Source organism: Megalobrama amblycephala, linkage group LG16 (genome assembly GCF_018812025.1).
Source record: "Megalobrama amblycephala isolate DHTTF-2021 linkage group LG16, ASM1881202v1, whole genome shotgun sequence".
NCBI classification, from domain to species: domain Eukaryota; kingdom Metazoa; phylum Chordata; class Actinopteri; order Cypriniformes; family Xenocyprididae; genus Megalobrama; species Megalobrama amblycephala.
The window spans coordinates 12,247,063-12,271,429 of NC_063059.1; the positions used below are offsets into that span (position 1 = coordinate 12,247,063).

Here is a 24,367-nt window from a genome sequence, read left to right on the forward strand (position 1 = left end):
TGAGTCCCAGCTAGTAAGCTATATCGCATATGAGGAGGATCATTCATAGCCTTTTCTCACAGCAGCTGCAATAATTAAACTTATCATTTTGATGGCAGGTTGTATGGTATGACAAATGGACAATTAGAGATTGGACTGTACAGAAATTGAAATCTACAGCTAACGCTAATACGCACTAAATACATATGGTCACGCAATGCTGATGTTGTTAACATTAACAATTTGAGAACAAAGTATAACAATAATTATAATTTGCACGGTTTGATGTGATATGAGGTAAGCTATCATTAGATTTAATAACCATTGGCAGCACGATTTATTGTAATGCTTTTTTCCTCAGTTGGTCAGAACAAAAGTGGCAGACATGTTACATACTTGTTCAGATGACATTTTCTGGTGAAAATTCTTATTTTGGTCATACTTCCAAGACTACAATCTGTGATTCCGAAGTACAGTATCCACACCAGTGTGGTGACTGACAGCAAACATTAGATTCATCCGCATTGAGGAGCCGTGCCAAGGCACAACCCACGCAAAGATGATAATTCCACAAATAACTGCAATTGCAGGTTTTGAACAGAGATGGCGACAAAGAGGCAAAACTCACAGACTGCATCTTTAAAGGGATAATCCACCAAAAAATGAAAATTCTGTCATTGTTTACTCACCCTCACGTCATTCCATGCATAACTGTCTGTAGAAAACAAAAATATATTTTGAAGAATGTTTGTAAACAAACAGTTTTGGTTCCCATTCAATTCCATTGTATGGACCAAAAATACACGGTTTGGTTACCAACATTCCTCAAAATATCTTCTTTTATGTTCCACCGAAGAAGGTAATGATGTAAATGATGACAGAATTTTCATTTTTGGATGAACTACCACATTAAAAATTAGATTTATAGGAATCGGCAATAGAAAATGTATGCATTTGCAGTTATATGCAGTACAGTATTATTTGAAATAATAATCACTTTTCTAATGACATCTTTCAGGAAAATGTGGCCAAGCGACATCTTCGGTAGCAGCTCCGAGAATGAGATCCAGACTCTGCTCAACATCTATTTCCGGCACCAAACTCTGGGTCAGACAGGAACCTTTGCACTGGTCGGTTCCAAACAAGACCTGTCTGAGATATGCAACCGACTCACTGAGCTTAACTGCGAGATCCGAGACATGATTCGACGAGCGCAGGGCTACCGGGCCATCACTGCCTTCCTTCCTGACTCCAGTGTGACCGGCATCAGCCTTTGAGGCGAACTTTAAGGGATCAGGCCGACAGTGGCTTTCTTTCCACCACTCCTGTCTGAAGATGCTGCTGACTTCATTGTTCTCCCCTAGCGCACTCATTACTGTGCTGCCTCTGCTCTCCTTTAAGAGGTGACAGGATGTATAGCATAAATAGCTTGGTAAAATGCAACAGGGGTCAGAAAAAGAAGTCGACGCCTTGGCTTTTTTGCACTACTATGTATGTATGGGGCCGCCCCCTGCCTCTGAAACGGGGCCTCAACTACTGCAGGCATCAAAGGTATACCAAAGCTCTATGAATGGCTCCTCCTGCCCACGTCTACCATTATACATGCTACGGGAAAATGTGCAATGCCTCACACCAAGTGAAACTTTTCATCTTAGAGAGAATGTTTTGAAACTTCAGTGCTCTCGTCTACTTGATACAGAAATGTTCTGTTCTTGTTTTTGTTTTGTTTTTCAGCCATTGTTAATGTGGCTTTTTAAATTGTTTATCAGACTTTTCACTCCCTGCATCATCTTTTACCCATACAGACAGAATGTCTCTAACACAATGCAATGCTACTGTCAGAAAGATCTGGATGCATTAAGGGGTCATCCAGCACTTATTTATAGGGGGTGTTTGATTTTATTAATGTCTTTCTACTGTTTTGTTGCTCCTAGAAGATTTATTTATATTCTCAAAAGAAAGATCATCATGCTTTGATTATCATAAAATGGTATAGTTTTATAGGATAGAATTATGTCTATTCTGTCTATTGAAATGGCCAAGCATGCAATGGTATCAAAATAGAGATATTTATGGAATAAAAAATATTTTAAATGAAAGATACATTTGTACATAGCAGTGGGAGTGTAGCCCATACTTGTAAGATTTTATTTTTATGGTTTCATTTTGCTGTCTGCTGTATGAAAGTGTGCATGCAATAAATCGATCAATAAATAATATTAATAAAAATCTGCTTAGTACCTGAGTGTGTGTGTGTGTTTTTTTTTTTTATGCTTATTGGAAACATTCAAATGATACAAATCTAAATTTAATTAAGAACAAAGGCAGTTCATAAATTTAGATTTGGATTATTTTAATACTATTAATTTCAAAATCAGTGCTCTAAATCACTTGTTTATCTTTAATGAGAGCGATAGGGTATTTTTTATAATGTACATGTTTGTTTGTTTTTAATACTGGAATAAATTATAAAATGTATGTCATTATATTTTCTAAAAAAGGGAGTCTTTAATGACAGGATCAGAACTGAATTGAAGCAATGCATTATTATGTAATATTTATATAGATGTGCGCCCTCTGGTGTTACCAGAATAGAAATCATAAAGACACTCAAAAGTCAAAGGTTTTTTATTTGCCATTTGTGCAACAGCGAACAACAGTGCTTTTTAATAATAAACGTTTTAAATAAACAAAGAAAGTTTTGGTGGCCCATGACATTACAGGCACAATTAAGATTTTTTGATATTACGTTTTTTATATATATACATATTGCTATATTCTCTAGCAATAAACGCAACAAATGCTTGTAAATTACTTAATATATATATATATATATATATATATATATATATATATATATATATATATATATATATATATATATATATATATATTTTTTATATAAAATTATTAAGTATTAATAGTATTAAGATGTAACAAGTAAACTAACAAGCGATAAAAAATAAATCTGTAAAACGTACGTTACATGTGCTGCAAAAGAGGGGGAAATACGTTTAACGTTTACTTGGTGTGAATAGCATTGCTCACTATAAACTATTAATATATTTTGAACAAACACTGTCCAGAAACATCGACACTCATTTCCATCCTATACATTTATAAATAAGCATTTCCAGTTTCGCTTCAGAAGTGCACGTAAGCTCGTCCCTAAACCCAGGCGCGCATTTTGATTGGCCGAGACAACTGCTCTTCCGTTGACGACACGGCGCTTATTGGCGGGATGTGCAAAACCAGCTTCATGCACGCGCAGAATTAAACAGATCCCCTCAGGAGACTCGAGGGAATAAAAAACCGTGAATCGGCGATGAAGAAGACTTTTCCAGGAATATCGAGAAGTCAAAAGTTACAGACAAGCTTTTATTTGTGTCAGCACGTTCATTTACGGTAACTTCCAGTTCTGCTTCCTGTTTACTGGAGCTAGTTCAGATAGCGTAGTCAACATAGTGATGATATATGTGTGACATTGAACAGCTACTTTACTAAGTTTCGATAACAAAACTGTTACTTGATAGCTACGTAATATAAAAGACATTGATACTAGAGATACTTGTTACATTCAGTATGTATTTTCATTTATTTTATTTTTTTCTTTGTTTATCTGCAGGTCCAGTGACAACATTACTGTGCTTGGCTCAGATTTAATCCCTTCACACTCATGGCAGCATGTTTGAGAACTTCTTTCATCAAATTGACAAAGGTAAACACTTACAATAATTTGAATGCTAAGAAAGTATAATGAATTATTTTATTATATGATTATACAATACATTATAATATTATTATGATTATTACTAATGTTATTAAAACTATATATGGTCATTGTTATTATTAAATTATAATAATCTGATTTATTGTGAATTAAGAGCTTGGACCCCTTAATCCAGACTGGTTTGAGGAGTTGACTGCAAAAGCTTCCAGAGATGAAGGACATCCTGACGGTTTGAAAGCTGAGCGGGAGGAGGACACTGTCAAAGCACCAGAGACATCAGCTCTGGGCAGTCAGCTGTTTTCTACACCCAAAATATTTAAGCAACAACACTTTCAGTCCCCTGATTCCGTTCCTAATGAAGAGTCACCTTATGAAGGTATCATTGTTGTAGTGTTATGTATGAAGCATGTGTATAAGGACATAGTCATGTACTTTACAATTGTTTTCCTTCCACCCAGTGACTAATGGAGACTCATCAGCTTTTCCCTGGGCAGAAACAAGCCCATGTTTGTTTGGCTCAGCCAAAGACTGGTAATTATGAGTTATATAAATTTCACATGAAATATGAAAGCCAAGCAGAATGTTAATGTAAGTTTATCTCCTTTCCTTTGTAGTCAAAGGTTTGATAGATCCTGTGAAAAACCTAAAGAATGCATTGGTAAGAAAGTTTTAGATTATCTTTCCTCTTTTCTTTAAAAGTTAAAAAATAAGGCTGTCCTAATATTAAATATTGTACTTTATTTGTTAACTATTTCCATATGTGACATCACAGGCCTTCTGGATACACCAAAAAGGTCTTTGGTAAGTCGACACAAAATCACAAAACTTGTCATATATTTACTTTCTTAATTCATGTTATGGACTACTTGCACTGAGCCTCGTGACGCACATCCGGTTTGAAATATTACGGCTCAGTTGTTTCCGGTTATATATATTTTCAATGCGCCGTTATCACATAGATAACTAAACCCCTCTTAAAACGAGAGTCCTCGGGATGATTTTAAATTCCAGACATATTCAGAGACAAGAGAAGAGATTCTGATGATTACCGTGCACAGACCTTTCCAAACTCAACGGAACTTTAAGTTTTAATCCAACATAAGCTGTGATTCTTTCACCACAGGGTGTCAGCGCTCTAATAGTGATTGCGACGCTGCAGTGTGAGACTTGATAAATAAGATCAGAATGAACATAATATTTTAGTCTCTATTCTGTGCCATTTTTTCTGACAACTATTTATGTAATTCACACATTTATGCCAAAAATCCTAATAGTCAAGGTAGTTGCGCTGTCATTGCGTTATTCTTTAAGATTACTTAATAACACCGTTAAAGCAGTTATCACATTCATTCAACTATTTCAAACACTGGAATAAAAGAGCAGTTTTCACTTTTTTTGTTTGTTTGTTTTGCCATCGTGATAATGCGTTGTCACCCATCGTTACACTTACCATAGTAAAACAATGCACTTCCTGTGTTTATCAGTCAAATTCATTTAAATGTAAATTTAACAGGTATGAAATATGATGATTAAGAGAAAAACACTGCTAATGAGAAGACGAGCACTTGACGGCGGAAGGTTAGTGGGGAAATATATTTATTTATTATTCAGAATGCGCATTTGGAAGGGAAATATATTAATAAACATTTCAGCAGGTTGAAGATAATTAATGTTAATGCAGAGAATATGATTAATTGTTTAAAAAACATTTCGCAGCCCTAAAATGTAGTAATAATATGCGTTTTCACAAGAAGCTCTCTGTATATAAGTGCGCTGAACGCTGACCGGAAACGCTCGAGCCGTAATAAGTAGAAAGCGGAAGTAGCTGTGCAAGTAGTCCATTGGTCATATTTTTTGCTTTATTTTCCATGTCATGTGTGTTTATCCAAAGAAAAAAAATTGCCTTTCGTCAAAATATTAAAACTTTCACCAAACTTTTTTATTTTTATTTTTATTTTTTTTTTTTTTTTTTTTTTACACTCCCCTTCAACCATCCTATTTCAATAACACGTCACAATACAGAAAAAAAAAATATAAAAAATTTTTTTTTTTCGAACACAATTTCACATTAGGGGTTGCACTGACTAGTCAACTTTAATGCTCTGCCATGACTCTTTAAAGGGTTAGTTCACCCCAAAATGAAAATTCTGTCATTAATTACACACCCTCATGTCGTTCCAAACCCGCAAGGCTTTCGTTCATCTTCAGAACACAAATTAAGATATTTTTGATGAAATCTGAGAGGTTTCTTTAGCATAGTCTCCCTATGCAACTGGAACTTTAAACGCTTCAAAAATTATTTAATAAAGTTCTTATAAAACTAGTCCATATGAATCGAGCGGTTTAGTCCAAAATTTCTGAAGAGACTGAAGATGACCGAAAGTCTTACGGGTGTGGAACAACATGAGGATGAGTAATTATGACAGAATTTTAATTTTTGGGTGAACTAACCCTTTAAGCTTGACTTCAACTAGTCACTGATCATGGCCCATAGAGGGTGCAACAGAATCAGAAATCTTTGAAGTCCACATTTATGCTCTGTATCTAACAGTAAATGACACATAAATGCACACACTGAGAACGCTCCACAATATATGTTTGATTATACCATCTGGATGCTCAATATTGATCGGGTGAATGCACGTTTTAAACAGCTTATTGTACATGCAAGTTGATCACCATTCTAAACTAATGCGCTGCTGCATTGTAACGCACACACATACAGACAGTAGTGCGCACATCACGTGAAGATTGTGCACACACAGAAACATTCAGTAGCGCAGAAATGGATTGCCAACACTGTTCTGTGATTTATCAATAAAATAGCTAAAATTTCAGTCAATAACTGAAAAGTTCTAGCATATATTTCTTAGTAAATAGAACCCACAGCTTCACTATTGGTAGAAAGACACTGCCAGATAGAATTAATTCACACTCAATCGCTCTCATAATAATGCATTCATATAAATGTAATCTTTACGTTGCTACTTTATCTGTATCTGATTTAGAAAGAGCAGAAATCTGTGAGAAATATAATGACCCAAAAGAACTGATAAAAATAAGCTGTTACTAATGCCATAGCTGTGCGCAAAGCAACACACGTTCGAGTCTCAGCTCAAGGTTCAGGCTTACTTATTCATTAATGACGTCAACAGTGACTAGTCAATGTCGACTTCACTTTCATCACATAAATGTCGACGTTAAAAAATCTGAAGTTGTTCAACCCCTATTTCACATTGACTTCATTCTAGACATGAATCATGATGTTGTGTTTGGTCTCTTCCAGCCGCGTTCAGCAAAACGGATATCTGAGAGCCTTGGGGCGCAAATCAACCCTGACTTATCTTGGACCAGCTCCTTTAACACACCATCATCTTTGTCTCCCACCGTGATATTGCGTATGTGTGAATATATATCTTGTCTCATTAGTAGCAAAGAATGTATGGTTTACAATGAAAAATACAAGATCATAATGTCCGATTTCTCAGAATTATCCCCACACTGTTATTCCACAGCTGTGATGATAACTTTGCATTAATGCTTACTGTTGAATATGTTTCACCTTTATTAGGTTTCAAAAAGAAGAGGAGCTCGCACACATAATAGTAGGAAAAAAAAAAAAATCCTTTTACAGGCCTAATGCAAGGACAAAACATTTCGGTTCACATCATCATCAGTGTCATGAAATCCACTATTATGTGTGCGGGCTTCTTTTCTTGTCGAACTTTGATATGTTTTTTGCACACCAAAGTAATTTTTATCTACAAACATTTTCAGATGCTCTACGGCTTGTCGGCTGTTGCTGTTTTTTTTTTTTTTTTTACTTTTATCACCTATATATTGATCAAGTGATGAATGAAAAAAGTCATCAATACTTACGCTGTACTTTAAAAGAATATACATTATATTAGATTCAATTCAGTCACACAATTATTATTTGACAACTGGTGCTACAATTACCCCAGGTCAAATCTTGTGTGGTATGTTAGTGATATTGTCACTATATCATATTTGTGATTTGAAGAAACATCTTGCAATTACACCCTGGTCTCCTGATCAGGTATGAGCTACTCAGCTATTCTTCTTTCCCTTTAGCAAAAACAGAGGATGGTTGTCCTTCATCAAGTGTCCTCAAAGACAAGGAAGCAATTGTAAGTGCAAATCTAAAATTCCTTACACAATTAAATAATATGTAATGTTTTTCTATATGTCCGTCATTGATTTATTTTTATTTTTTTTGGACTATGGTTCTGAGATTGTGCTTTTACCAACATAGAATTACCTGATGGCTGATGCCTTGTTCTCATTCTCTTATTCACACTAGTTTGTGCGGAAACTGTTTCCATCTCTCTCGAAAGTCTCTGCAATCACTGCAGATGATACAACATTGAAACAAGATGGTGAGTCTTACACTATATTTGAAACTATATAGGGCTGTCGCGATAACCGCAATATCGTAATACCGCGCTATTTACGAGCCAACCGCAGAGGACTGCAAATACCGCAGCAGCCGCGATATTTGCATGTTTTTTATTTTTTGAAAGGTATGTCCTTCTCGTTTTACACTTCATGCATGTGTACTAAATATTAAATAAGTTAATAATGATAGCATAATGTGTACCATGGTAATTTGTACAGAGGATCCGTAGATTTGCACTAAACAAGCCTAAACAGACATTGAATGTGAGCAAGATCGACTGAGCGCGTGCAATTACCTGCGTCTGTCCTTCAGGCCGAGACATATATTCGTGAAAGAAGGTTGTCATGTCCAAGGATAGAAATCTCTCCCTTAGCATCGACACATTACTGGTCAGCTGAGCCTTATAAAGTGGCGCTCAAAGTTAAAATGATTTCAACAGCTTGTTTCATTGCATCGCTCTTTAAAGGTCCCGTTCTTCGTGATCCCATGTTTCAAACTTTAGTTAGTGTGTAATGTTGTTGTTAGAGTATAAATAAAATCTGTAAAATTTTAAAGCTCAAAGTTCAATGCCAAGCAAGATATTTTATTTAACAGAAGTCGCCTACATCGAACGGCCAGTTTGGACTACATCCCTCTACTTCCTTCTTTAATGACGTCACTAAAACAGTTTTTTGACTAACCTCCGCCCACAGGAATACACAAGAGTTGCGTTTGTAGAGTGTGTTTGTCGCCATGTCGTCGAAACGCTGTTATTTTCATCCCGCAGTCCAATCACCGGGTCTGATTCTGGCTCAAATTGATAGGGTAAAATTAAAGACATGTTTACAATAACACTGAGCGCGTGCATCTCCACGTTATGGTAAGAGGCGTGACCTTTCCGGGCACGGTGCGCTCAGAGCTGTCGAATCACAACACAGGAACCGCTGGCACAATCAGAACTCGTTACGTATTTCTGAAGGAGGGACTTCATAGAACAAGGAAGTCATCAGCCCGTTTTTATGACAGTGGAAACAGCGGTATACAGATAAGTAAATTATGTGAAAAATACTGTTTTTTTTACACGCGAAACATGAACACGTTATATTGCACACTATAAACACAATCAAAGCTTCAAAAAACCACGAAAAACGGGACCTTTAAATGAATCAGCGTTTTTGAACATGCAGTTGAATGAATGGTTTAAAGACTCAAAGACAGTCTCTTGCCGCCACCTTGTGCCGCAACAATGTAACTGCACTGACTGACAGCCTGTCTGGAACGCGCAGAGATGAGTAGTTCTGCTTATAATCGTGAAGTATCAGTAGAAAGTCTCTCGTTTAGTCAGATTTGAGGATCGGAACTAACTATTATACATATAACAATAGCCCTATGATCTTACTGTCAGGTTTATGTTCTCGCATATCGTGCTATTGAGCCACTCAAAAATACCGCAAGGGAAAATCCTTAACCGCGACAGCCCTAAAACTATACAAAAAAAAAAAGGTCTTATGTGATACTAGTAACTCCAGTTAGAATATTATTGGAATTAATTTGTACTTTTCTCTTCAATGATAGCCAAAAGTGAGACTATTGATGCTGATGACTTGGGAGAAAATCCTGCTTGCTCTCCAAATGCATCTGTTGATACAAGTGCTCTGTGGAAGCAGAAGGTTCCCAGCGCTATAGAGGACGGGGATGTCCGGACCACAGTGCAGAATGTTCTTGATGGTGCTGAGGATGCATTATCAATATTCTTCAGCAACAATACTTCAACTCTGCGGAGAATCAAAACCAACGAGAGGATCAGAAGGAGAATAACCGATTCCTCAAAGGATGTTAGATCACTTGTTTTAACTCCAGAACCAGAAGAGATATTGAAGGCTGATGTAGAAACAAAAAGCCCCAGCAAAAATAAAGATATCATTCAATGGACCCCACTGAGTTTATCAGAATCTATTCTGAACGGAAGTTGTTTGGGAGCGTCTTTGATAAACAATCACAACACTGTAGCATCCAGTGAAACTAATGGTGGAACTGTTTTCAACTGCACTGCAGAAAGTAGCCAGACTTTTTCACAGAGTGTAAGACTCGGATCTTATCCAGAAGAAGCTGAGCATCAAAAGACTTTGTTAGACAAATCACCTGCTTTCATGTTCACTAGAAAGCCAAGGAAGTTTGTGTATCAAGTGCCAAGCTCCGATTTGTCAAAGACTGTAATTGGACACAAAGCAACTCTACCAGTATGTTTGGACCAAACTGTCAAAGGTAAGGCTGTTCTTGTATTGAATTCTCTTACAAATATTCTGTGTGTACATATTTTTGAACCGCTTTCACTCTGCATTTTACAGAAAGTTCCTCAGTGGAAAAGGTGTCAAGTGACCTTAATGAATCCAGATTCGCAAGTGAATATGCAATAAATAATCAGACACAGCCACAAGACATTGAACTGTTATCTACAGAACCCCATGATTTTGACCACGGATTGGATATGACACAGCTTTCCAAAGCATTTGCAGAGGATTTCACACAAGAAATAAGGCCAAAAGGGCTGCTTGATGTGCCTGTAAAGAATGACCAAAATGGCCAAGTGCAACCTAAAGCTGAGCTTGAAGAGAACAAATTTGGTAATCACAATGACATCTCTGATTTAGCAGACATATCTGTCAACTCCCCAAACAAGTCAACCGTCATGCTCACAACTTTTGATATCAGTCATGACAGTGGTTGCCCCACCACCTTTTCAGATTTGGATGGTATGACAGCCTCGTGTGCAGACATCAAGGAGTTTTGTCCTGCTTTTAAAACGGCAAACAATAAGGCCATTTCCATCCCAAGTGAGGCTATAATGAGGGCCAAAGCATCATTGGCTGAAGCTGCAGGGGATGGTTTGAGCATCACTTTAAATCAGACAACTCCAAAACATCAAACAATTGAAACATTGTGCAAATCAGTTTCGGGAAGCACTAATGCAACCAGATCGCCTGTAGGACAGTTCATCTTCCCTAACCATGCATCAGTAACGTTTGTTAGTGATGCTCCAAAGAGTGACAGTCCAAAGACTGAAATAAATATTTCAAGTTACTCTTCACCACAGTCAAATGAATCTGATTATAAAACTGGTTCAAAGAGGAATATTACAGCGTCAGATGTTGGCCTTCAAACAGAGACTCTTTTGAAAGAGAAATTGAGGAGAGATTCATCAAAGTGCATTCATCAAAAACCGGATTTTGAAAGAAGTGCTGAAAGACAGACTGTGTTCGATATTAACAGCATACACAAACCCACTGCAGTGGACTCCAACCGTGATTATGTTGAAAAGAATGGCACTTTGACAGCATCTCAAAAGGCTGATGTTACAGAATTGTGCAATCTTTTGGAGGAAGCAAATAGTCAACATGAATTTACTCAGTTCAAACCGACAAATCTTGGCTCAGACAAAAACACTACAGAGAGAGACTGGGATGCTGATATAGTCAATGACATCGACTTTGATGATAGTTTTAACTGTGATTTTGTGAAAGGAAAGCATCCAGTGAAGACAGATGCTTCTTCAGTAAACAGTTCTGATCATATTCAAATTGTAGATGCTGCCAAATTATGCACCATATCAAAGGAAACACAGAATGGTATTGTGCCTTTGTCAGTGACTGAAGACAATTCTTTAGTTGACGGAATGAAGAATGTGCTGTCTAATTTCACTCACTCAGATAATACTCAGTTTCACTCTCTTGGTTTTAAAACTGCTGAAGGGAAACCTATAAGCATCTCAGAAAAGAGTTTAAACAAAGCAAGGCACTTTTTTGAAGAGGATGATCAAGAAGTCAAGGTGGATATTGGAGTAATAAAATCAGAGCTTTCTGACAGTATAAGCACAGAAAGTAAAACCCACAATGTAAAAGATGTACATTTCAGCTCTGTATATGGAAATGCAGCTTGTAAAGAGATAAATAAGCAAGTGGCAGGAAATGCAGAAATGGAGCAGAATTGTTTAGGTGAAAAACCAAAAGCTGTTTCTTGGAGTAAAACCTCGATAAAAATAAATCGGCCAGACCCAGTGGTGGTAGATCAAATATCTGATGGTCCGGATATTCCTTCTTTCGACAGTGAGAATGTCTTCCAAGAACTGAAATCTACCAATGATGCAAAAGAAGTTTGTACAAAGATTTTTCCCTCAGAAACTTCTGTGCCTCAGTCAGGGCAAGGCTATGGTTTTCAGACCGCCAGTGGGAAAGGAGTTTCCGTTTCAGCCAGCGCCCTTAAGAAGGCAAAGGACATATTCAAAGACTGTGTTTCAAATATTGACAGCCGGGAATCTGCAAATATGGAGGGAAAGAATGACAAACTAGTTGAAATTATCGAACAAACAAATGCATCAATTTCAAATTGTAAAAGTGTTACATTTTCTGATGTGGTGGAGGCCAAAACTGTTTTCAGGGACACTGATTTGATTAATGACTTCTCACTGCAGTCCTCTTTGGGCCAGAAACTCCCTCAGGAAAAAGTATGTGAGCAAAAAGGCCTTCAAAATGATTTCTCTAAGTATCTATCTGAGTTGCTTCCTCTTAATGGCAACTGTGGTTTCAGTACAGCCAGTGGTAAGAAAGTATCCATCTCAGCTGGAGCAATACAGAGAGCTAAGGATGTGTTTTCTGAGTCAGTTGATGGTTTCTCATGTGCCAATGATTCTCAAAAGACAAAGCAGGTTGTCGATAACCAAACAGACTCTAATTCCTCTGGAGAACACAAAGGACTCTGTACAACAGGTGGGAAGAAGGTGGCTGTCTCTGCTACTGGCCTGCAAAGGGAAAAGTTTCTCTTCAGAGATTGTAAAGAGGAGAAATTGTCATCCAAAGATCTTCAGCACCAAAACTCTAAAGGTTTCAGCGACGTCTCAGAAAAGACCTTCGCAGGTTGCAGTAACATCCCTTTCAGCCATGAGCCTGAAACTGGGAATTCTTTAGGAAAAAATGTAGGATTCTCTACAGCAGGTGGAAAGAAGGTGGCCATCTCTGCCACTGCACTACAGAGGGCCAAGAGTCTGTTTAATGATTGTGAAGAGGAGAATTTAGCTTCTGGGAGTCTTCAGCACCAAGGCTGTAAAGGTTTCAGCACTGCCAGTGGTAAAGATGTTACTGTCTCTGAAAATGCACTGAGTGAAGTTAGAGCGGCATTTGCAGGTTGTGATGATGCCTCCGTCAGTCATGAGCCTACAAATTCTTCAGGAAACAATGTAGGATTCTCTACAGCAGGTGGTAAGAAAGTGGCCATCTCTGCTTCTGCACTTCAGAGGGCCAAGAGTCTCTTTAACGATTGTGAAGAGGAAAATTTAGCTTCTGGGAGTCTTCAGCACCAAGGCTGTAAAGGTTTCAGCACTGCCAGTGGTAAAGATGTTACTGTCTCTGAAAATGCACTGAGTGAGGTTAGAGCGGCATTTGCAGGTTGTGATGATGCCTCCGTCAGTCATAAGCCTACAAATTCTTCTGGAGACAATGCAGGATTCTCTACAGCAGGTGGGAAGAAGGTGGCCATTTCTGCTACTGCACTTCAGAGGGCCAAAAGTCTCTTTAACGATTGTGAAGAGGAAACCGTCGCATCTAAGGAACTTGTATCAGAGAAAGTCCCACCTCACACTAAGAGTTCTCAAATAAAAAGTGAGGACATTGTGGATGGAAACCTAAAGTTTGAAAAACTAAACAAGAAAAACTGTGGTTTCAGTACTGCTAGTGGTAAAGGTGTGTCTGTATCAAAAGTTGCCCTTGAGGAAGCTTCTAAATTATTCAGAGACTGTGATGCCCAAGTTACTGCTACTGATAACCAGCTGCTACAGAGTGAATTCTCAAAATTCTGTACTCAACATAAAGAGAAACAAACCGAAACCACTATACATTCTTTGCCATCCAAAGTAACTCAGAATGTACCTGCACAACTAGACTTGCACTCTTTGGATTTTAACAGTTGCACAGACACCCAGCAGAAGTACTTTGAGCAGGAAGCGATGGCTTGCACTGAAGCTTTACTGGCAGATGATGACCTGAATGAATCAGCCAAGTTGGTGATGTCAGAGGGCAGTGATTACAAAAAAAGTTCATCTATTCATAATCTACAGACTCAGGGGTCTTTTGACCAGAACAGGAGAAGAAAACGTCAGTTTGATTCCAGCAGTGTAGCAGGTATGGCTCTATGTTTCATTTTCTATAGAAAATGTATGAAAAAATGCAATTTATATTTTAGCCTCTTATTATGTTACACATTTTCTGTTTAGATTCAGGACAGCCTCCTTTTAAAAGACAACTTCTCTCTGAATTTGACCAGACTTTAGATGCAAAATCCTCTGGCCTCACCCCACTAAAAAGTTGTCCGAACGGTTTGTCTTTCTTTCTTTCTTTTTTACTTTTGTTTATTTTATGATGAAATACTATCTAACTTATATATCTTATTCATAAATTCCCTTTTGCAGGAACTCTAAAAGACAGGCGTGTCTTCAGATATAATGTCCATCTCAAGCCGAATGTCACTGCTCCCGATTGGTAGGTTGTATGTTTTACTGGTTTTAACAGTTAAGAATTTAGCATTTAATATCACAACACATCTTTAATTCTTACAAATTCTTTTATACATATATATGCAGGCATCATGTGGGCGAAAAGTCAAATGACCTTGAACAACATTGTTCTACGGTGTCTGTCCAAAACAGACACAACTCGGGCACTAAAGGAGCGGTGTTTGTGCCCCCTTTTCAGAAGGTTTTGATGACTGGTACATCAAACTGTCAAAATGTCTCTAAAGTGTCCAGTAGTTTTATCTCACCTTTCAAGAAGGAAAACAAAGAAAAAACTGATCATTGCAACCAAATGGACCAAAAGATGACGACTTCTACATCACATAATGACAGTGTTGCACAATATTGTGATGAGAAGAACCTACAGGAGGGTTTTAAGCCTAAATCAACCATTTCAGTGGAAAGTGTAGTGAAAATTATGGACTCTGAAGAGAAAGGTAGCCATTTACTGTCTTCTAATTTTATCTTTTTAATATATATTGTCTCATAATCTTGGGGTTATACTAAATGGTCCACAACAGATATAGAGATGAATAATTTCATGAACACAGCAATAAATCTGCATTTTTATTGGGATGTTAATAGACACTGAGGCATGGCAGGAGACCTTAAACCTAGCCAGGGATATGCAAGACATGAGGCTGCGAAAGAAGAAAAGGCAGACTATTCGTCCTCTACCTGGTAGCCTTTACCTTGCTAAGACTTCTGGTGTCCCCAGAATCAGTCTGAGAGATGCGGTTGAATGCAAATGTCCTGGTCAATACACACAGGAGGAGGTACTTTTTTTTTATACTTTTTGCTAATTATTTTCACTGTTTTTATGGCACTGAAAAACTACACTTTGTGTACTTTGTTTTTTATTCTTTCCCCATCTCAGCTATATCAGCATGGTGTGCATCGGGAAGTCTCAAAAATAACCAGTGAAAATGCTGAATCATTCCGATTTGACTGTAATGACTTCTTCAAACGTGAGCTTCTCATTGAGTCTGGTGCTCTCCAGCTGGCTGATGGAGGCTGGTTGGTTCCAGACAGTAAGGGTACTGTGGGCAAAGACGAATTTTATAGGTAAACATATTACATGCTGATGCATATGGTGCATTTAACACTATCAATACAAATAATAACTTGTGGTCTTATAACAGTACAATGAGATTTACATACTTAAAGGCACTTTTATCTTGCACAACAACATTGTTTATTGAATTAGTTTGGGTAATGTACCATTTCTTTTGGCAGTGCATTATGTGACACCCCTGGTGTTGATCCCAAACTCATCAGTGATGCCTGGGTGTTCAACCACTACAGATGGATTGTATGGAAACGGGCCTCCATGGAAAGAACCTTTCCAGTTTTGATGGGTAGCCTGTGTTTGACTCCAGAGCAAGTACTTCTGCAGCTGAAATTCAGGTATTGAATCTTAGTAAAGCTCATACTTTTAACCCCAAAATTAAACAACTGTAACAGTTAAATATTTGCACTTATGATGTGATTTTACAGATATGATGTGGAGGTGGATCACAGTCAGAGGTCCGCTCTTAGGAGGATCATGGAGAGGGACGACACTCCAGCTAAGACATTAGTGCTCTGTGTATGCGGTGTTGCTAAAACTTGTCAAAATCCAGAGAAGCTAGTCAAAGATGAAAAAACTCCCAATGCAAAGATGGAGTCCTGTGTGATCTGGCTCACAGACGGCTGGTACTCCATCAAGGGCCTGTTGGACCCTCCGCTCTCTGCCATGCTGAACAAGGGTCGTCTCCGAATCGGTGATAAGATTGTTACTAGTGGAGCAGAGTTGGTTGGTTCCCAAGAAGCCTGTTCTCCTCTGGAAGCTCCTGAATCTCTGATGCTAAAGGTAAAGTTGGAGTTCAACAAAGATGATCCATGTGATCTAAATCCTGCCAGACTTTGTTTGATTTGTCATTTTTGAATTTCAGATTTCAGCCAACAGCACAAGACGAGCTCGATGGGACACTAAGTTGGGGTACTATCGTGACCCTCGGCCTATCAGGCTCCCGCTATCCTCATTGTACACTACTGGAGGTGTTGTGAGCTGTGTGAACATTGTGGTGTTGAGAAGTTACCCCACTCAGGTCTGCTCCACCTCAACAGTGCATAATTTTGCTTTTGTACCAAATAGGGGTGTGACGAGATCTCGCGAGACTAAACTGTGACGAGATTTCTCGTCGAGGCGAAAAGTAGTCTCGTGATGTTGCCATGACAGAGTGGTTAGGATGATTAGGAAAGAATATGCCACCGCTACGTTTACATTACGCCTCCACTGTCATTTTGCTTTGTATTTAAATAAAAAAACATTTAATTCAGTTGGATAACGGTCGCCGCCGCTCCATATTTACAGAGTTACGCGCGATCGCTGAAAGTGAAAGTAAACGCGAGCGCTCAATCACACTCTCTCAATATTCAAAGTGCAAATAAGACCAAATTTTTCTTTAATACAGAGCTGAGAGATGGTTACGCGATCTCAATATCCCGCATTTTGAAAGCGGCTCCCTGATGAATACAGATATCTCTCAATATGAAAGCTATTTTAGGCTGGGCAGTGTGTAGTTGTAACCATCTCTCAGCTCTGTATTAAAGAAAAATTTGGTCTTATTTGCACTTTGAATATTGAGAGAGTGTGATTATGGTTGCACTTATTGTAAAGTGTTACCATGAAAACGAATAACAGTTTTCTCTTAATCTTATTAAGCACAAACAATAAGGTTTCATTTGTTAACATTAGTTAATGCACTGTAAACTATGAACTAACAATGAATGACTATTTTTATTAACTAACATAAACAAAGATTAATAAATACTGTAGCAAATATATTGCTCATTGTTAGTTGATGTTGGTTAATACATTAATGTTAATAAATGAGACCTTATTGTAAAGTGTTAACATTTTTATTTATACTGTTTTTATTTCTATGATCAGTTTGTGGAAAGGAGTTCAGTTAGGAGGTCTAAAGTTGTAGAAGCTCATAAATCATGTACAGTAAAGTCTGAAGAGACTGAAATCATACAGAGGAGAAGTCAGTTGAGTTTGTAGCAAAACCTTTTACAGTGCTTGAGTATTGTTGTCTTTTACTGCATATGATAATTCATACTCAGAAAGTAGAACTGAAATGACATTCATTACAAGATGATTAGTTAAAACATTTCAAATACACCTGCAGAATATTTTTTCTAGTCATGTATTTCACCATTGAGGATTTCTTAAAAATAGTGTGTAAAAATCTTGTCTCGTCTCGTCTCGTGAACTCAATCTCGAGTCTCATCTCGTCTTGTGAGATACCTGTCTCATCACACCCCTAGTACCAAACAATTGACTGACTTTCTCATCAAACAGTGGATGGAGAAGAAGCCCAATGGTGTCTTTATATTTCGCAATGATCGTGCTGAAGATCGAGAGGCCAGAAAACACAGCACCTCAAAGCACAAATCCATGGATCTCCTTATTTCTAAAATACAGACCCAGTTCGAAAAAGAAATGGAAGGTAGGGTTTCATTATTTTTACTTTCATTTTAAGACATTAAACTTTATCAGAGGCTTGTAGGTAAGGGCTTTTGATGAGTGTTTCCTTCCATGTACAAGGTAAAACGAAAAGTCACTGCCAAAGGAGGACATTTAGTCGACATGAGATTGAAGCTCTGCAGGATGGGGAAGATTTATATGAGGCAATGGAGCGGGATCCTGCTGTTGAGGTGAAGTTTGGTTAATTATTATACCTATGCATATTCTTTTGCCATTGTGAAGTAAAGAAATGACAAATAAATTGTCATTGTCTCAAACCATGTACAAACATGGATCATTTTAATAAAAGATTATTTATTTAACTCTGTACGCTATTTGAGTAGACCCATCTAAGTGAGAGGCAGATGGAGGCGGTGAGTAAGTACAGGCGGTGTCTCGGGGAAAGGAGTCAGGCGGAGCTGCAGGAGCGTGTGCAGAAGGCTGTAATGGAAGCCCAGGAGGCTGAGGGTGGGTGTCCCAATCGAGATGTCACTCCTGTTTGGAAGCTCAGCATTACTGACGCCAGTGACCTGCAGAACGACCGTGGTGAGCCAAATGGATATCATCTTTACTTTTTGGTTAGATGTTGTAGGAGCCCTATTTAACCTGTTATGGCTGGGTGCCATACATTTCCTAGTTTACACGCTAAACATCTGGCGCCCATCGCGGGACTTGTATGGCTTGCTAAGGGAGGGCCACAGATACAGGGCGTATCACCTCGCCACATCTGAGGGGAAGAAACGCTCAGGCATTGCTCACATCCAACTCACTGCCACCAAGAAAACACTCTTTCGGGATATTGAGGTAAACTAAGTATTGAACAACTTTGTTCCCACCACAGGCTGATTACTTTCCTCTTTTCATTGCAAGCATATGAAATGGTCTTACATAAAATCTGTTTGAGCCAGGTGTCTCCAGAGTGGTTGCATCAGCATTTCCTTGCTCGAGAGTGCGTACGCTTCAGAGAACTTCAAAACCCTCAATTCAGCTCTCCTTGTGGGGAGGTGGACATTGTGGGATATATTGTCTCCATAGTGGGCAAACAAGGTTAGTTGCATTAATTTATCATAAAACATTTCCTCAATCTTTAATATTTTCAGACACATTTTGACTGTTTATATGTCTTCTCAGGAAATTGCCCGGTACTGCATCTTGTGGATGAGAACTTTGATCTGGTCTCTGTGAGAACCTACAGTAGTCTGGAGCATTTGGCTATAGAAGAGCTGGTAAAGCCTCAAGCACTGATTGCTCTTAGTAATCTTCAGGTGAGACCGCTCTCTGGGCCTGTGCCAAGCCTTTATGCAGGAGAACAAGCGCTATTCTCCATAAACCCCAAGGAATCCCATCTGCAAGAAGCTATGGCCCAATCTGAAGACTTTTGTTCAGGTTAATGAATCAGCTTTAAAATTTTGTATATAAGTACATGCAAAATCAAAGAGTGATTCCTCATGTCTTTCATTGTTGCTGATTAGACTTGTGTTGGTTTTTTACACAGACTTGTGAGCAGTTTTTCAGCATTGCGGAGGAGAAGGTCTCAGATGTGGTTCCTTCAAGTGTCTTGGGTTGTTTTCAGTCTCCAAGAACTCCTGGTGTGCAGTCTAATCCAAAAATTAATGGCAGGGTTAGTATGAGGTTTTTTTTTTGTTTGTTTGTTTGTTTGTTTTTTTTTATGTGGAGAAGGATTGGTTTTATTAGTGGTACTTGTCAAAGCAAGCATCACTATAATTATTAACTTGTTCCACACCGTTTGTTCTATGGACATGAAAGCACCTAGATCTTCAGATGTAGTTGTAACTGTTACTGTTTCAATTACTAATAGTATACAGATGTCCACACACTACACTTTAATTGAGGAATTTGGTGTCTTTTGTATTATTATCATTTTATAATTAATTGTAATTGTTTTTTATATTAATAATAACTATTATTATCATTAACAATAAGTTATTATTATTATTATTATTATTATTATTATTATTAGTGGTTAACATTTAATACATTGGGCCCTATCATACACCTGGCGCAATGCGGCGGCAGGTGTGACGCAAGTGTTTTTTTGCTCGTTTCAACCCGACGCAGTCATCATTGTCACGTCCTGCGCCACGTTGTTTAAATAGCAAACGCATTCCTCGCCCATTTGTGCGCCCATGGGTCATGCTGGTCTGAAAACGAGGTATGTTCAGGTGCATTACTATTTTGAAGCAACTGAAAAAGACTGCGCCATTGACCAATGAAGCCTGGTCTAAAGTCAACGGTGCAATATTTGTTTTGTTATTTAAAGATCTCGTAAGTAATACGCGCCCATATACACATGGACGCGCAGCAGCACACAAACATGCCAAATATTAAAAATAAAAGGATTACAATGTAAAAGATTATTCTTGTGTGCATAAAGAAAAAAAATGCATTGGTGGAATCCGGCTTTTCCTGTAGATGGTCTGCTTGCATGCTTTAACACAAGCAGATCGTTTCCTCGCTAGAGAAGCGCTCAGTTTTATTGCTTGCAAATTCCGCCATGTAAATAGTGAATCCACCATGGCACGAGCGCAAATGGCTTTTAAAAGGAATGGGAATTGAGACTCTGATTGATTTATTGTACGTTACGGCCAAACACACCCATTACTCATTAAGAGAATAGGGACAACCCTTTTAGACCATTTTCCTGTCCGTAAACTAGTAAAAGTGGATTCGGACATGCCCTAAGCGCACTTGCACCGTGTGCTTTAAACCATGAGCTTCGATAGTTAAAATAGGGCCCTAGATATGAATACACACTGCGGTTCAAAAATTTGAGGCCAGATTTAAAAAAGAAAAAAGAAATTAATACTTTCATTCAGCAAGGATGCATTAAATTGATCAAGAATTGACAGTCAAGACATTTATAGTTACAAAAGGTTTCTTTTAAACTTTATATTCATCAATGAATCCTGGGAAAAAACGGTTTTCACAAAAACAAAATGTTTCAACATTATAATAATACATTTCTTGAAGCAAATCGACATATTAGAATGATTTCTGAAGGATCATGTGACATTGAAGATTGGAGTAATGATGCTGAAAATTCAGCTTTACCATCACAGGAATAAATTACATTTTAAAATAGAAAAGAAAAAGGTATAAAATAGAAAATGGGAAAGTTATTTTAAATTTAAAGCTGCTGTCTGTAACTTTTTTTTTTTTTGTTCAAAATTTACAAAAAATTCTATAATGAGAATGTACAACATGAATCCATTTTCCAAACCGTGTTTTTGTCTTTTTTGCCTGAATCATTATGGTACACTTATAAAAAGTGTTTATATTCGGACTATTTCAGACCAGACTGGTAGGACTCGCCGCAGAGTATCACGGTAACTGCGTGACTCGCTATAGACGTTCACGGAGAAAAGTAGCTCCGGCCACAATGTTCTTCCGCAAGACACGTGCAGTTCTGTTTATTAACCGCTAGAGGGCCAAAAATCGCGGACTGCAGCTTTAAATAATACTTTACAGTTTTACCGTTTTAACTGTATTTTGATCAAATAAATTCAGCCTTGGTGAGCATAATAGACTTGAATTCAAAGACATTTAAAAAAATCATACCAACCTAAAATGTTTTTTTATTATCATTTTTTTATAAATGCATTCATGTATGTCCACTAGATGCAATATCAATCTGTTATGCCCTGTGTTGAAATTCCCAGGTAACCCCGCAGCAGAATAGCAGCAGTTTCTCGCCTTTCACTCCACTGAATAGAAGAACACCTGTATCTGCAAATAACAGTGAGGGAAAAGACCCCAAAAACTTGAAAAGAAGACGAGGTTTGGACTACTTGTCACGTATCCCGTCCCCTCCACCCCTCACCCCTCTGAAAACCAGAGCTTCTCCCTGCGTTAACAAGACATTTAATCCCCCACGGAGATCTGCGACTCCCAAACCTCCACAGAACGAGCCACCCGGAGCCTCACGTCCCCCAACAGGAGAGGAGACTTGGGTGAATGATGAAGAGCTGGTGATGATTGACACCCAGGCATTACTGGAAGGGCTAAGGGAAGGCTGATAGGAAAAGTGAGACTCTTCTGATGAAACACTAAGTGAGTAAAGACACAAGAATGAATCCAACATTCAAGGCATTGAGAACTATGGGTAATGCAGGTACTGTTCGTACTGTGTTGGCAGAGAAAGCAAGGTTAACTGGTTTACTGTGGTTCTCTGACAGTAAATGATGTGCAAGGGATGCACCTTTTTACAACTGCTGCAATCATTTTTAAAATTCTTTCTTGTACTTGATTGTACTATTAAAGTACTGAAGTTAGTCATGTTTAGTGGCAAAAGTATATGTAAAGTATGTACAAATGATTTATATATTTTAATTTTTATTAAAAGATGTTAAAAAATTGGTGACATTCATGACATTTGCAAAGACATGCACTATGTGCAATTAAAACAAACTCCTGATAATACTGAAAGTATTAAACTTTTGAGCTTAACATGCACTGTTTGTTCTCCTGACATTAATAATGCACAGCTTCCTAAGAGAGAGGTGTGTTATTTTTGTGTCTGTGTGCTTTTATAAGGATTCATACTACATATTTTTGTCCTGAATAACTGTAAAACAAAACCAAAACTCTTAGATGTTCAAGCCTTAGACTAGTAAGCAACCACCTAGAATGCCCTAGCATCATAGTGACAAATTCTGCATAGGCAAAATGTAAATATTGTACTTAAAATTGATAGCGCACAGAGTTATGTAGAAATGTCTTCCACTAATGAACAGCAGGTGGAGCCTTAACACTTGCCCTTGACTAGCCGCAAACTCTGTTTTGAAGATTTTGTCTGCCATTTTCATATTAAATCTGAAGAAATGAGAATGGAACAAGTAATATGAATATATTTCCTAATAACCACCAAAAATTGGCAGCATAGATGGCAGTGGGTATGACAAACACAAGTCTGACTTACTTTTCTTGCTGGCAAATTCACTTGCAGGCTTATTTAACAGACCGCAAAGGCAGACAAAAGGATTTCTATTCCAAACAGAACAGTGTCAAATTAAATCATCTCTGATCATAATATTACAATTCCAGGCATTTACTCTAGAGAAAATATAGAATGTGGCCACTGACTGGTTTTTCAAATCAGTTTAAGGATTTTCGAAATTTAGAAACAACCCCATAATCTATTCACTCGTCAAAGAATGCTTCAGAAAACCACAGACATGCCAGATTTGCAGTTAGCTGCCATCAGTGGCTTTCCTCCACAGCGTTCAGTTTTACATCTATCATCTCGTCATTGGGAATGTGCTGATTCAGCACACATCCAGCTCTATTTTAAGATCTTTGGCCCACAATGATAAAGATAGCTGACACTCCTGTTGTGTATAGCGAAGAGACACTGAAGATGATATCTGTTAGTGGTTGACAGAGAATAGAATTATCGTGGCCAAAAATGTTTCCATGAGCCTAGATCTGAAAATACTTGTGGTAGAATGAAGTCTGAAGACTTTTTTTTTTAGTGGAAAACAGACCATTTATTTGATCAAAATACAGTAAAAACAATAATAGTGCAAAATATTATTGCATTTGAAAATATGGAAAATTTTCTATTTGAATATATATTAAAATGCAATTTATTCCTGTGATGCAAAGCTGAATTTTCAGCATCATTAGTCTTCAGTGTCACATGATCATTCAGAAATCATTCTAATATGCTGATTTGCTGCTCTATAATCAATTATTTTTTTTTTTTTTTAATTGAAATCTTTTAACAAATGTCTTTACTGTTACTTTTGACAAGTGCTTGAGTGCATGAGAACATGAGAAGTTAATATCTGTTTAACATTTGTCATGTTTTCCCACGTTTAGGTCTGTCTCTCCATGTGATAGTCATTATTTTTGTGAACTTCCTCTAGAGGCCTTATGGTCTGCTTTCAGGCAGCTGCTCAGAATTTTGTAGTGTTGCTGCCATTCAAATTAATGCAAATGTGTCCACAATGTCTGGTACTTCTGACTATTTATTTTGTACTGCTTGCCAAGGCAAGTATGACTCTTTTAGAAATTTTTCTTGATAAATTTACTCACCCCCATGTCATCCAAGATGTTCATGTCTTTCTTTTGTCAGCTGAAAAGAAATTAAGGTTTTTGATGAAAACATTCCAGGATGATTCTCCTTATAGTGGACTTCAATGGCCTTCAGACGGTTGAAGGTCA

At 37.8% G+C, this 24,367-nt stretch overlaps 2 protein-coding genes across 2 annotated transcripts in view; both read left to right on the plus strand.

Moving 5' to 3' along the window:
* Window positions 1–2,224, plus strand: part of frya (furry homolog a (Drosophila)) — a 70,598-nt gene extending 68,374 nt beyond the window's left edge. The window contains 1 exon segment of the mRNA XM_048162012.1: window positions 998–2,224. Coding sequence (XP_048017969.1) covers window positions 998–1,256 — 259 coding nt within the window. The 3' untranslated portion in view covers window positions 1,257–2,224.
* Window positions 2,225–3,142: 918 nt separating this feature from the next.
* brca2 (BRCA2 DNA repair associated) lies at window positions 3,143–22,654 on the plus strand. The gene is given in 28 exon segments (XM_048160455.1): window positions 3,143–3,384; window positions 3,605–3,697; window positions 3,864–4,085; window positions 4,168–4,240; window positions 4,324–4,367; window positions 4,482–4,510; window positions 6,996–7,107; window positions 7,805–7,860; window positions 8,034–8,109; window positions 9,684–10,373; window positions 10,457–14,278; window positions 14,371–14,472; window positions 14,566–14,635; window positions 14,737–15,104; window positions 15,253–15,443; window positions 15,545–15,732; window positions 15,904–16,074; window positions 16,165–16,519; window positions 16,602–16,757; window positions 18,017–18,164; window positions 18,263–18,372; window positions 18,526–18,727; window positions 18,819–18,985; window positions 19,090–19,228; window positions 19,313–19,545; window positions 19,547–19,567; window positions 19,677–19,802; window positions 21,862–22,654. Coding segments are annotated over 27 exon segments (8,262 nt in total). The 5' UTR covers window positions 3,143–3,384; window positions 3,605–3,663; the 3' UTR covers window positions 22,219–22,654.
* Window positions 22,655–24,367: the final 1,713 nt, after the last annotated feature.